The sequence below is a fragment of the Polistes canadensis genome, unplaced genomic scaffold (genome assembly GCF_001313835.1).
Source record: "Polistes canadensis isolate GaletaPanama2010 unplaced genomic scaffold, ASM131383v1 scaffold_6, whole genome shotgun sequence".
Lineage (NCBI taxonomy): Eukaryota > Metazoa > Arthropoda > Insecta > Hymenoptera > Vespidae > Polistes > Polistes canadensis.
This window is the reverse complement of record NW_014569553.1, coordinates 1242984-1257355: the sequence shown is the minus strand read 5'-3', so window position 1 is coordinate 1257355 and position 14372 is coordinate 1242984. Positions and strand designations below refer to the sequence as shown.

The window sequence follows — 14372 nt, the reverse complement described above, 5'->3', positions numbered from 1 at the left end:
AAATAACAAAACTAAAATATATTATACAATATTGAAATTCTTCTTCAGTTCCAGCCAATTATCGGAAGCGTGTACGACGATGGGGTATGCACTTTACCGAGACAACATTGGCCGACTCAGAGTGTCCAATCGATGACGATGAGTCCACCGATGCTCTACTCAGGTTTAGGGGTAGTCGGTAGGACCTGTCCGAGTACATGCACACTTTTATCCAAGGACATCGAAACGAGAGCTCCTGCACAATGTTGCGTCCAATCGCAAAAAGAAACGACCGTAACTACGCCCATTGTCATGGCCAAGAGAGAAAGTTCGGTGTGACGTTGCAATTAATGCACTGTAGGGAAACTACTACACCGAGATATATTAGAAAAGAATAAAATTTATTGTTGATTATCTTATCGCTTGCGAAAGAAATACGAAAGAAAGAATGAAAGAGAGAGAAAGAGAGAGAAAGAGAGAGAGAGAGAGAGAGATTGAGTGAGAGAGAGAAAGGAAAAGTGCATGATGTGACGCACGTCGTATGAGTTCAAAATACGAGTCCCCTCCCCCCCACCCTTTTACTTTAAAACGGAATTTATTTTCTACCCCTTCTTAAATGACATCACCATTTTAATGACCTATGTTTGAATCAAGTGCCCTTTTTATATTAAAGGAAGACTTTGAAACTGATAACTGCGTCGATAGATGTGTGTACGTTACTCGAGATAAAAGAAAAGAGAGAAAGAGAGAACAAGTATTGCATGTATGAACGAACGCGTGGTGAAATTTAGCGTATGAATGTTCTACACATATATATATATATACGTGTGTGTGTAGTAGTATGTGCCTGCGTGTGTGTGTACATATATAAATATACATATGTACAGTTCGATGAAGAAAAGTGTATATATATACAGACACACGCACGTGCCCCATAAATGGAAAAAAGAAGGGAAAAAAATAAATAATAAATACACTCGAATAATAATTATACGAAAAGAAAAAAAAAGAAAGAAGAATTAAAACACATACACAGAGCGTCGCGTAATTTACGTAATGTACATACCTTTAAAACATGGAAGATATTTTATACAAATCAATAGTACATAAAGTTTATCCAACTTTTATTACGGTACACTGTACAATTCGTCTAGTCGATGTAAGTAAACAAAATGAATACGTAGACGCAATTAAAAAAAAAAGAAAAGAAAAAATTCAATCGTGCAACCAGAATAACTTATACTTAGAAAAAAAAAAAAGAAAAAGGGTCACTCGTTGTTAAATGCGATATTGTGAAAAAATCGTTGAGAACAAACGCGACGCGAGTGAAAATGGTCAAAGTTAAAGAAGTAGACTGGGTTGGAAAAGGGGGATCGAATGCGAGGAAACGCGATAGAAACATATCGTTTGGTTTTTCCACCAGGAAAACCGAACAAAACGTTTGAAGAACGAGTTTAAAGTGAGTTAACACATTCGCGAAAAGAAAAAAAAAAAAGAAAGAGAACGAACCGTGCAAAATTATAAAAGTAAATCCCCTGGTTTCTTTCGGTCTACAATATTCTGGATTTTATTGTAACGTTAACTAACTGTATAATAATGTCTTGAAAAAAAGAAAATAACATTTCTTTCCCTTTGCGATTAATCGTACTAACGACGCAAATATGAACGTTGTTTTTAAAGAGAGGAGAAAAAAATAAAATAAGAACAAAAAATAATTATAATAAGAAAAAGAAAATGAATCTTTATCTTTAAAACTCTTAGATGAATGCCGATTTACTTAAATGGATTACACCACCTTGGTGCTCTATGGAAAATTACCATAAAAAGAAAATTGTTTTATCAAAGTAAATTTCTATTTTTTAAATAATAGTATAAAGAAGATGTGATGTGTAAATTTCATTGAAATCGGTTGAACGGTTTTCACAAAGCTTCTCACAAAACAATTTATATTTTTGTCATTTTTTAATACGTTGTAATAATTTATATGTAAAGATATTCATATTAATGCATTTAGTTGTAATATAAAAAGAAAAAAAAAAATTGTTAATACTTGAAATTCGGGTGAAAAAATGTTCTTTTCATGTTAGTTCGCCCTAGAGAAGCAAATTGGTGTAACCCTTTAAGTCTTAAGTTAAGTCTGTCTCACTCGTGGTACGTAATTGCGATAGTCCTACAAATTACTGCCTGTTTCGAAGCTTAAGAAAATCTTGTTGGAAATCTAATGTATCATCGGAGGTCATTTCCTGTTGCCTCTCCCTTGTACTATACCTGAACGTATCGTTAATCGTTATAAGAATAAATGCCCTTTGTAAACCCTTGCGAATAAATTTCCTGCGTTTTGAAAAACAAAAAAAAAAAAAAAAAAAGCAAAGGAAAAAAAAAGGGGGGCACTAGCGCGTTTCGATCGCGTTTTATTACAATACAACCGTGTTTCAGCCGTGGTTCCTTCCTTCCTTCCTGTAGATTGCAAATTTGTATAAAAGAGCAAAACTGTGCGAGTGTATAGCTTTCGTCGATTTATCGATTTTTGTTATCATCGGCGCAAATCGATACGATACGATATGATACGATTACGAGATGATTGCGCGCCTATGTTCTCCTAACGTAGAAAAAAAGAAAGATTAATAAAAATTCCACCAATTTTCACGATTTAAAAAGACTAAAGGAGACGAGCATCGTTTGGTTGTTAATCGAAAGTGGACGATATTTTGCTTCGTGTTGTAAATGTCCACTATTACGATTAAAATCCGAGAAACGCGTACATTAATACTTGTGAAGGTACTTCAAACATTTATCTAGAAAAAGAAAATCATATAAGAAAAGAAATAAAAAAACCTGAAAGAGATTGGAGTATCTACTTAAGAAAAGTTATTTGGTCTTTTAAGGAAATAGAACACGAGAGAGAGAGAGAGAGAGAAAAAGTGGTGTTTTCGCGTGTCGCTCGTTAATAAAATAATGTCGAAGCTGAACGTTTCTCTAAACTTCTAAATGAATGTGTTCTTTCTCGATCGCTAGACATTAAGTTATATCTCTGAGAAATCTGACTATAATGTTTACTAAACGAATTGTTAATTATTATTGCCATTGATGGAATTGATGTTGGTACATAATCGAATGTACTATTAACATATGTACGTTAGTGATTGCTAAATTGGAAGATGCGTAATTTATCCTTGTAAGAAAATTTTACACGAAATTAGAGAAAAAGAAACAGAGATACGCACCAATAAAAAAAAAAACACACAAAAAAGAAAAGAAAATGGACGAATTTTGTCCGTTGCACGTTCGAGATCAATCGTAAATGACGTTGACGATACGATTATTACAAAAAATACGCGAACTTTATTTTTAATTCATGAATGTTGTTTACATCCACACATACGTACCTACATCATTACATACACACACACACAGATCTCACAAGATTGGAACAAAAATTCTAATTACGATTCTTGTCATGATGAAAATCAATATAAAAGAGAAATAAAATACACGTTCGATGAGATCTCGAACAAGTTGAATAATTTTCGTTTTAATCTTACAATTATCAAGATATCTATATTTTCTTCCTTATTACATCATCTTCGTCAGTCAATCGATCGACGCACTTTTCCAACGCGTCGTAACGTGGAATATTATCCGACGGAGGTGGCCAAATTGTATCTGTAAATTGATCGTATCAATTTTGATAAAATTACATTTCTTCGAGACTCTTGCCATTTGATGCATATCTACCAAAGATGCAAACTAATATACTTATTAGAATTGCAAAGAAGTCCTTGCGTATAGAATTCAGTCGACTATTAATACGAATACAGATACATACATGTATACATACATACATACATACATACATAGACACATAATAAATATACATAATACAGTGACATACGCATATACATACGTATATACCAACGCGTATACATGTCTATAGGTACATCAGCGACGAACCCAAAGTTCCGAATGTACAACTAAGTTAGGATATACCGTTTGGAAATTGAGTTCTAACGTAACACAATGAAATTACTTAAAGGTGAGCGCAACGCGTAGTTTCAAAGTGAAAACGTAAGGTACTATTATCCGCGTGAGTTTCGTTCATTAGATCCTCTACTACTAATACCTCAAGGAAAATGATAATTACATCAGTTGCGTAAGTTTGAACTTTGCATTAAGTTGCGTAAGCATTACGGAAAGAGACATTGTAACGCACATGTATATGCGATATGTATTTACTTATATTATGAAAGTTTCATTTCGAATGGGAAAGCCGGTATGTTGCGGTATCGTTGACATACTATTGTTACTTGCTGGAAATACAATACCTTGGAAAATGTTCACACTCCGTAGGAAAATATTTCACAATTTCAACGTAACGGTATAAAGAGTATACACGTACTTATATACTATATGTATATATACATATACATATATACGCTCTTAGTAAGAGCGAACAATTTATCGAGGTATCGTGTATCCCGTTTGTAAAATGCAATCCAGACTTTTATCTTCAACATGGCGAAAGAAAAAACATAATACAGATAACTTATTCTCTCACATTTTTCCTGATAACCAAATATTAAGAAAAAAAAAGAAAAAAAGAGAAGAAGAGGAAAAAATCAACGGAAGATAATAACGTAATTTAATCCAACCATTAACTAACGTACGTTAAATAGAACGTGTTGAGACGCGAGTCCAAGTGCTTTTTTTTCTATCGCGAACGACCAAGTTCGAAAAAAAATAGTGCAGATCATTAGCACTAAAAAAAAGAGCACGATCATATTTGTCAAACTACTATACGATCCATGATTTCATTTCTTATAAGAAATAACGAGATTCGTTAGAATAAGAATATCGTCGAACCGTACTGCTTGACCGGTGGTTGCTTTCTGCCAGGAAAAAAAAAACACTGAAATTTGTATATGTATATGTATACTTAGTTTAGTATCATCCAATACCTACTTTGTGTATCCTCATAAAAAAAAAAAGAAGAAAAAAAATCGTTTTTTTGATATTGTAAATATTCTCTAATAAATAATCGTTTTTATTCAATGTCGGAATTTATCAAATCCTCTTCGAATCCAATTGCGAGTAAAATTAAAATGGAATAAAAGATGGAAATAAATGGAAATACAATTACCTCCGTAAAATTGTATGAACGGTACGTCCCTGTAAATTCGCAAATAATCCTCGACTGTCGTCAATACGTTTGATTTTACATTTAACAAAAATTCCAATACGGTCATCTCCGGAAGATATTGAGGTATTTTTTCGTTTAAATTAAATAAAAGTCCAGCAACCTCGTCCGCCTATTAAAGAAGAAGAATGTACTTCATTTTTTCTTTCTTTTTTTTTTCTTTACATTAAAATATAAATATATATATATATATATATGTCTATTTTTTTATTCACATTTTCGCGCATTGCTCTTGATATGTATTCGCACAGATGATAAAATTTGATACAGCAATTAGAAATTTGTTTTTTAATTTCCTCTAATGTTTGATTCTCTATCTTTCCCAATAAACTAGGTGCTAGCGTGTAAACGTGATACCAATCAATAAAGAATCTCTACGAATATAAATTAATGTATCTGATTTTTACAAATGTAAATTACGTTAAAAATCAAAACGTTTCGTTTGCTGTTATTTTTACGTTCAAGACTCACGTGATAAACGTGGTGATACGTAGGTAAAATAATAGCTTTCCCAAATTTTCCCTCTTTGTTCTTATTCTCATAAATATCCTTGAAATGCATGTAAATGATGTCTTCGGGCGCCTATCCGAATTTATAGAATTAAGTTATATCAGTGCTTGTCTTTTGTTATCTCCTTCTCTCTCTCTTTCTCTCTCTCTCTCTCCTTTCTTATTATCTCATCTCATCTCGCTTGATCCCATCTAATTTAATCTCATTTCTCCTTTCTCAATTTTTGATATAATAATCTTAACGCATTAAACTTATTACACGATTAAGATTATTATTATTTTCTTTGTAGAATATGTCAAAACATACCTCTAACAGATGCATGTAAAATCTTGGATAAACGAGCAACAAACCGGTTATTAAATTTTCATTCGAATTCCCGTTCAGTGCATTAACAATCTTCCCCATTACCTAAAGAATACAATGTACAATTGTGTCAAAAATTCAACGACCATTAAAATTAATATATACTGAATGTAATTTTTAAAACCAACCTCTTGCAATTCATCCGAACTGTGAAAATATTCTCCAAAATATAAAAATCTTGTTATGTACGTACTCTGAAAATTACGCAATTCTATGTTATCAAATTTTGTTTCTACATATAAAAAGATAAAGATAAAGTAAAAAATATAATCACATATTTACATAATTAATAGTCTTTAAATTTCCTTCCACCACATCTAATAAACTTTGTCTCGTTGTTTCTGTCATTTTTTAGCTATTCAAATAATAATGAAATAAATAAAATGTTAAAGAAAAAAAAGACTAATAAAAGTTAAACAATAACATTTATGTAGAGCAGATTTTTTAATCGACATTAACTAAAATCAATGAAAAATTTATTTTTAGGATACCGGTCAATAAACAAACACTGGCGATGTAAAGTATATTAATTGAAAGCCAGTAAGTAATGTATTAAAGATGAACATATTTTTCAGATACAAACTTTTTTAATTAACATCTCTCAACAACAACAAATTTAAGGTTAACTTTTACTGAAATATAAATTTGAATTATTTCACAATAAACGTATGCTACGAGCAATAAATTATATAAACAAATATACTATTGTTTAAATATTAGTTAATTATACTCTACATATATATTAAATTGTTTAAATAATGGAAAATATAAAATATTTAATCTTACCTAGACGGTAAGGGGGAAAGGATAAAGTTTTGTTGCTAATCGGGCGAAATTCAAAACACGACTGTTTCGATAACTACTAAAGTCAATCAGAGGTTTGTATATGTTGCCATATATGGAAAATAAAGCAATGCGCATACGTCGCACGAGCAGTTTAAATTCTTTATAATAAACAGAAGGTTTATCCGTTCTAGTCGACGAGACGTAGTTCCGGATCATTCTAATTAATTAAAGGTAATTAACAATTGTTTCTAATTAACAATCACCTCCTCCTATATACTAATTGAAAGCTAAACGTACAATTTTCATGAAGCCACGTTCTAAAATTAAAATATCATCGCGAACTGAAAAAAATATTCATGAAGAAAAGTTTTTTTTATGAGAATAGTTTATGCATAATCAAATTTATTTCTTAATTAGAAAAAAAGGGATAAAATATTTAAACCCCTTCTCATCTTTTAAATGAGATTTTACTCATTAAAATCAGTCTGCCAATAATAGTTTTTTATTATAACATTTTGAATAATGATAAACAATTCTTCGAATGTATGCATTCATTGTAATAAATTTAAGATCATACAATATAACTTACATATGTTTTTTATGCTGAACAACAATATAATGACGCATTATAATTAACAATGATATAACAAATGTAACTTTTTTTAGACATAGAAAACTTAAGTGTAGTAGAATATTAGGTCCATAAAATCGTTGTTTCTGTAAAAGGCATGTAATTCACTATATATGCATAAATATATATATGTATTAGGTGCCTTTTTTATAACAATTAATGACTTTATAATCAGAGAAAGAAATAAGAACAAAAAAATTATATTTTATTTACATAGGAAAGTCATTGGTATGATAATACCATTTATACTAGTGTACTTTTTTTATAATAATTAAGTATCAGTTGCAATAGTAAATATATTACTTTAACATTAATATATCTATATGTATATATGTAAATATATATGTGTGTAGTCACATATACACATACACATATATACATAGCTTATCATAGCACATATGATTTGCTTATAATAACAATTCTATCTCTTAATTATTTTCTCAAGAACTACATTAAATCTAAATAATTAAATAATTAAATAAATATTTATAAAAGGAGATTAAGCAAAGCATATAATGAAATATATTTTAAATGTTTCCCTTGCGTCCAACTTATTTTAATGAACAAAATAATAACTCGACTAACACTTTTATTTTTTCGGTGTTAAATATTACTTCGTCTATTACAGCTGATAAAAATACATTTTGAAGAAGGCCGATGAAAACTGCTGTATAATCCGTAAACAAGCAGTATGCGTAGAAAATGTTTCATTTTATTTATTGTAGACAGAATTGGTATCAATAATGAATATAATTTTATAAATTCGGTTAGTAATATTAACAGTATATTAGGTAATGCAATATAAATAAATAGCAAATTTTGTAGTCGTTAATGAGTTCGATTGAATGCTAACATGTGTAATATCTGTACCTTCGAAGTAAAAAAAAACCAACTAGAAATATGTTCATGTGAATGTTGTAAAAAATTAATAGGTGTAAAGAAACATTCGATTAAATATTGGCTAGTGTAATTGCTAATGCATATTGTTTTTATGCTAAACGTATTCCCATTACTCTACATTAAGACCATTATTTTTCTAATTAATAATTCATATAATTATAAATTCAATTTTCTATTTAGATGATCTATTAAAAGAAAATTTAAAAAATGAAAAAGAAATTGGAAGAAATATATTTGTTTCTATTTTCATAGCATTAATTCTTTATTGATGTTATTATTAGACTCGACTGAATATTTGAAATGTATGCTTCCTCAAATTATTACTACTTAATATTATATGATTTTAATATCAAGCTGTCGTACTTGTAGTTTACTGTGAAATTACTTTGCACATTTGTATAGATATATTTATATTTCTTATACATATATATATTTATATATATGTGTATATATATCGAAAAAATGATTGATTGTGTTCAGTTTTATGGTATTATGTATTATTTAATTTTAATTTGCAGTATATTTATACTATTAATAATTCTTTTTCTACTTTTCTTAGCTGATGTTAGATGGGAACATGTGGTACTTGCAGTTTTATAATATACATTAATTATTATACTTACTACCTTATTTAACAAAGCATAATTCGTATCGAATTAAACCACAATGTGTAATTGATTTTCTAATAGAATATATATCCATTTGAGGAAAATTAAAATTGTCAATTATACTGTTATACTAATAATAATTTAGATTTTAAAGAGATATATTAAAAAATACTGCATGATTCATGAAATGATAAGATTACATTTTTACTAAACCCTGAAATAAATATTTAAAGTAATACATTGATAATTATTCGAACATTTTAAACAAGAAATATGCTGTCACTTATATCACTGATATTCATAAAAATTATTTATGATTTTTCTTTTTCTGTTTATAGCATGTGCTCAACTTTCATGTATCATGCTTCAAACTTGTATTATTACCGTATTGTTACAATCAGACAATTACATTATCATTAAAGTTTCTTTTTACAATCAATAACATATAGTCTCACTATTTCCTTTGACATACAATTTTTCATAAGAAAACAAAAGTATGAAACGTTTATATTAATGTAAGTTCTCTTTAAATATAGAATTATTTTTTAAATCATTCAAACAATATTTAACGAGAAATAATTGTCTCCTTGTGTAATAACATATAGTGTAAAATTTAATATTATATCTTACAACGTGATAAGTTAGAATTAAAATGCACCAGAACAATTTTTATATTTTTGTTTCATAAAAAATATAAATTTGTAAACAATTCATAATTATATTTGCGACCAGCGCACATTATAATTGAATGTCTTGTATAATAATAACTAAGACAACGTTATTTTATTATTTCTCGATTTCTTTTCATTAGCTTTTGACATTCATTTAATATCATTTACTCAACATCCAATTGCCTTGTCTCTTAAGATAGGAATTGACAATATCACAACGCAAGTGGACAGACAAGTCAGTTCATTATTTTATTTCATGTCTCTGCAACATGTACTGTATCTTATTAATTTGTTTTAAAAACATGTGTGTCATTTTTTATTATAATATATAAAAATAGTAGAGTAAAATTTTATTATTTCAGATAATTTTTTCATAAAGAAATAAAAATTATTAGTTGATATGTAAAAAGAAATATTACAATGTGAAAAAAATATTCTCTGTTTAAATATGTGTATATTTTAAATAATATTATGTAAAAATATATTTCATTTTTATAATCAAATTTAAGATTGTTGTTTTGATACAAGTAATTATGCAGAGATATGAAAAATATATTAATTGCAAGTAATAATTTACTTACAAATTAATATTAATGTGCTGATTTGACTGGCCAGTTGCGTTGATTACGGTTCATTTTCGCAAACTATCTTTACTACTTGCACGGCTGGTTGAAGCTGTGCTGGATTCACCTGGTCCACCAGCACCACCAGCATCTCCATTAATACTAGATCCAGCAAGTGATGCTGTCGGAGTTACAGAAGCAGAACGTCTTCGTACTTTTGTTAATGCTTTATCTAGTCTCTGTATAAATGCTTCAACGTCTGATCTTTTCATACCTAAAGCTGCAGCAACAGTTATATATGGTACTGGATAATTACTGTTATGAGCACCCCACCCTAAAAATACGATTTTACAATATGAAAAGGTGTTCAAACTCAAATAAAAAAGGTGATAATAATAATGATAACAACCTTCAAACTTGTGCGAAATAATGTGCTTAGAGTCTGTCGTAGTGATTACTCTAGTACCACTAACATTACGAAGGAACAACATCGAGCCTAGGGTTGTAACTTGCTTATTATCATGTTGATGACTTAAACACTGTAATGTCATTCCCATTGATATTGGATTTCCTTTCGTATCTAATAAACGTTCTCCATGTTTCGCTGCTATTTTTCCAAGTTCCTCTTTAAGATAGGCATACATTTCTTTACGTTCAGTAATAAGTTGCTTGTAACCTGCTATGCCAAGGCTTAATAATGTTATCATAACATCCATAGTAGAACTTGCACTTGCACGACCTGGATACATTTTTGATATACGACTCAAAATGTTTTTATCAAATGATCCAATTATTGCACCACCCACGGGTACAAGAAAATTTTTATCAGTGCTTTGAACAAATGCATCAACGCGACCCTTACGAGATGCCTCTTGTATGAGACGCATACATCTTGAACTCTGTAATCTTTTAACAAAATAGTCAAATATACCTCATTCTTACCTGTATCAGAAATATTTAAAAGTTGTTAAAAGAACATTCACTAAATTCTTACCCATAAGCATTATTCACTAAATGAGGTATATTATATTGTGTACACAAAATTGCAATTGAATCAACCGAGTCACATGCTCTAGGTGCAAAGCAACTTGTTGTTGTTAATACACAAACTACACTTTCTCCAAGAGCTAACATTTGAGATTCGAGCATTTGTATATCTGTTTTTAATTCGTCACCAACTATTTGCATTTCAATGACTATAGGTTCTAAACCTGCTGTAATTATAGATTTGAAACTTGATTTTTGATCAATTCGAGGCCATAAAACATATTTTGCTCGTGGTCTATCTTGTTTGAGAGTCAGCATACATAATACTAAACTCATGCCTGTAGCCATAGGAGATAAGAAACAACCAGCTATACTTTTTACACCTACGAATATACATAAATATATGTATAAATGTTTAATTCAATTTTCAACATATTCGATTTCTTTTTCTTACCCATATAGCGCAATACTTCCAATACCAGAGCATTTGTTAATTTATACATGAGACTACTACCAGCAGCTTTCGGTTGTACTTCTTCTAAATCACCCGATCTACCAATACCGTGTCCCATGCGAAAATGTCTCCTTGCTACAATATTCGATGCAATTCTTGCTTCACGTTCTCCAACGCTACAGTTAGAAGGAAAATTGTTGCTATCCATTTGGGATAGATCGGAAAGAAAAGCTTCTATTGTTGCGTCGTCCCATCCCTCTTCTGGCCATTGTCTCTACGTTTGATAAAAATATATATGACATATATTTTTATTTATTAATAGAAATATATAATTATAGATATAATATTTGGTACGTTTGTAAATAATACATACATGTTCGATAAAATGTCTTATATGGTTTTCGCGAATTTTCTTTGCATTTAAACCTTGTTGCACATACGTAGAAGGTATAAGCTTTTCTGCCAAACTGAATGCTTGATTATTCATTTTTCAGACTGGCTTAATATTCTTACTTTGCAAATATTATGTTGATCGATGTCTTAGTACACCATTGCTTGATAATTATTAAAAGAAATTGCAATGAATTATTAATAATATATTATAAAGAATAATATTTTATACTTATAACTATTATCTTACAATAAGATCAACAAATATCGTGTATTTAACATTTATAATATTTACAAGAGTTTAAAGATGTGCACAGAAAAACTATATTTATAATGCAACATAATTTCGCTTAACTTGAAACAAATCTCTGTCGAATGATAATATGAAACGAATAAAGATAATTAATTAAACTAATATCTAAAATAAAAGGAAATATATAAAAGTAGACATAATGTTTATTTAAAAAAATAATGTTTCAATGACAATGAACAAATAATAAAATTTCTTAACATAATATGGTATCCGTTACTGTAGCGTAATGTTAGATCTTAGAATTATGGTAAAAAACATATTCCTAATATAAAAAGATATCAAAAAATATAAACAAGATGTCTTATATACTATACGAATAAATAAAGAAGATGATTAATACAAAAAAAAATACAAATGTGATGCATTAAAAAGAAATTTATTCAAAAATTGGTAACAAAATAGAAGTAACAGATCAACTTAACAAAGTGAACATTTGCATAGTACAAAACTGAATACTTATGTAAATATGAATGAAAGTGATAGTAATTAAGTGATGAAAAGTATGATGAATAAAATAGAGCGCATCATATGTCAGTAATAATAATGATAAATGTGTAGTACAAGGTTGGATAAAATATGACGATAAAACATACGATAAAATATGAGATAACACACACACACACACACATACACGTGAATATATTACAAAATCATAATGTCTTTTTGATGAGGAAGAATAAATAAAAATAATATTTTTTAACAAATGCTCTCCCTCTCTCTCATACAAACACACAGAAACATACATACACTTTTATTTCACATGTAGAGGAAGGTTATGTTATGTCACCACACTAATTGGGTTCCTCTAGGATAAAGAGTATCAAATCATGATGAAAACCAAAAAAATAATAGAGTAGAAAAATAAAGAAATCATAAGAACTTAAAAATTGCAATGATCAAATTGTCATAAAAAATGTTCGTTAAATGCATTTATCAAAATATGTTGAAGGAGTTAAAAAATCGACATAAAACAAATCACCGATTAAAAAGTGGGTTGGGCCGTGAGCCTAAAAGGGTCCAAGTTATTACACATCAGGTTTTCACTTTCGATAGAAAACATATTCCGATAATAATAAATCATATGACACCGAGATAAATTTTCGAAAGAAAGAATATCGATGAGATTAAGGAATTAAAAATGTCGATATAGAATTGGTCTACGTAAAAGCACGATAGAGTTGTCAGAAGAAGGAGAACCAGAAGGCGGTAGTTCAAGACGGATTTGTAGGTTATGTTACGTCGAGGTCACCTAAATCGGATTAATTTTACGCAACAACGAAAGGATGCAACGTAATTGCTCGTGCACGGGATAGACGAAGTCTACGTTCCAATCGTGCTCAACACGATGAGTACTGTGGACGTGTTGAAGTTCGCGAAAATAGCGAAGTACGGGCTTTTACCTCGGATTTTGTCGTTCGGGCAACGGCGGACGGACGGTTTACACAGGGCGCTACGGACGAATTCGTCGTCCGTCGCCAAGGCGGGTCAAAGTGATCCGCGTGTTATCCGTGAATCGACCATCCGGCAGGTGCTTTCATTATTTTATTCATCATTAATATAAATATCGCTGTACCATTATTATTTTACAATTTTTTCATTTCGTCCATCGAATCGAAGAATGAGAAATGCGAGTCAAGTTCGATCTTCATCGATCGAGTTAACCATCTCAAGTATGTTTTATATTCTTTCCTACCTTTCTCTGTTATATTCGTTTTCCTTTCCCTTTTTTTTTTATTTTTCCCCAATGTTCAAACGCGTCGTATTACTTCCTTAGGTTAGTACAATTAATTCGACCTTTGTTGTATCTCCGTCATCATCTATTACTCGTTTCTATTTTGTGAATTCTATTACGAGATCGATGATAAGATAGACAAAAAATAGCGCGCATATGCCGAAACAAATTGCGCGCGTAAATATGAAATTCTTTCTTTTTATCCACGCAAATGTATGTACATAACCAGTACACTGTGTTGGTCATATTAATTTCTTACTTAAAACTCGCTACGGTATTATTTATCGATCG

The 14372-nt window shown here is 29.8% G+C and overlaps 3 protein-coding genes across 7 annotated transcripts in view; 1 reads left to right on the top strand and 2 right to left on the bottom strand.

Moving 5' to 3' along the window:
• Nucleotides 1–2345, top strand: part of LOC106788925 (hemicentin-2-like) — a 104664-nt gene extending 102319 nt beyond the window's left edge. For both annotated transcript variants that reach the window (XM_014752656.1, XM_014752646.1), the window contains exon 15: nt 49–2345. In XM_014752656.1, coding sequence (XP_014608142.1) covers nt 49–318 — 270 coding nt within the window. In that variant the 3' untranslated portion in view covers nt 319–2345. The remainder of the gene's footprint in view (nt 1–48) is intronic.
• A 765-nt stretch (nt 2346–3110) lies between these two features.
• Nucleotides 3111–7037, bottom strand: LOC106788933. 2 transcript variants are annotated; one of them, XM_014752671.1, is made up of 7 exons: nt 6833–7037; nt 6329–6401; nt 6175–6240; nt 5990–6091; nt 5645–5755; nt 5117–5285; nt 3111–3642 (listed from the first exon to the last, which is right to left on the bottom strand). In XM_014752671.1, the coding sequence occupies exons 2-7, from the start codon at nt 6392–6394 to the stop codon at nt 3536–3538; spliced, it is 621 nt and encodes a 206-aa protein (XP_014608157.1). In that variant the 5' UTR covers nt 6395–6401; nt 6833–7037; the 3' UTR covers nt 3111–3535. The 2 variants fall into 2 exon arrangements, with proteins under 2 accessions (XP_014608157.1, XP_014608166.1); XM_014752680.1 differs by lacking the exon at nt 5645–5755.
• Nucleotides 7038–10060: 3023 nt separating this feature from the next.
• On the bottom strand, nt 10061–14217 carry LOC106788873 (O-phosphoseryl-tRNA(Sec) selenium transferase). 3 transcript variants are annotated; one of them, XM_014752580.1, is made up of 6 exons: nt 14043–14217; nt 12020–12200; nt 11647–11920; nt 11200–11575; nt 10615–11111; nt 10061–10539 (listed from the first exon to the last, which is right to left on the bottom strand). In XM_014752580.1, the coding sequence occupies exons 2-6, from the start codon at nt 12131–12133 to the stop codon at nt 10274–10276; spliced, it is 1527 nt and encodes a 508-aa protein (XP_014608066.1). In that variant the 5' UTR covers nt 12134–12200; nt 14043–14217; the 3' UTR covers nt 10061–10273. The 3 variants fall into 3 exon arrangements, with proteins under 3 accessions (XP_014608066.1, XP_014608046.1, XP_014608057.1); XM_014752560.1 differs by lacking the exon at nt 14043–14217 and adding an exon at nt 13750–13838; XM_014752571.1 differs by lacking the exon at nt 14043–14217 and adding an exon at nt 13329–13821.
• Nucleotides 14218–14372: the final 155 nt, after the last annotated feature.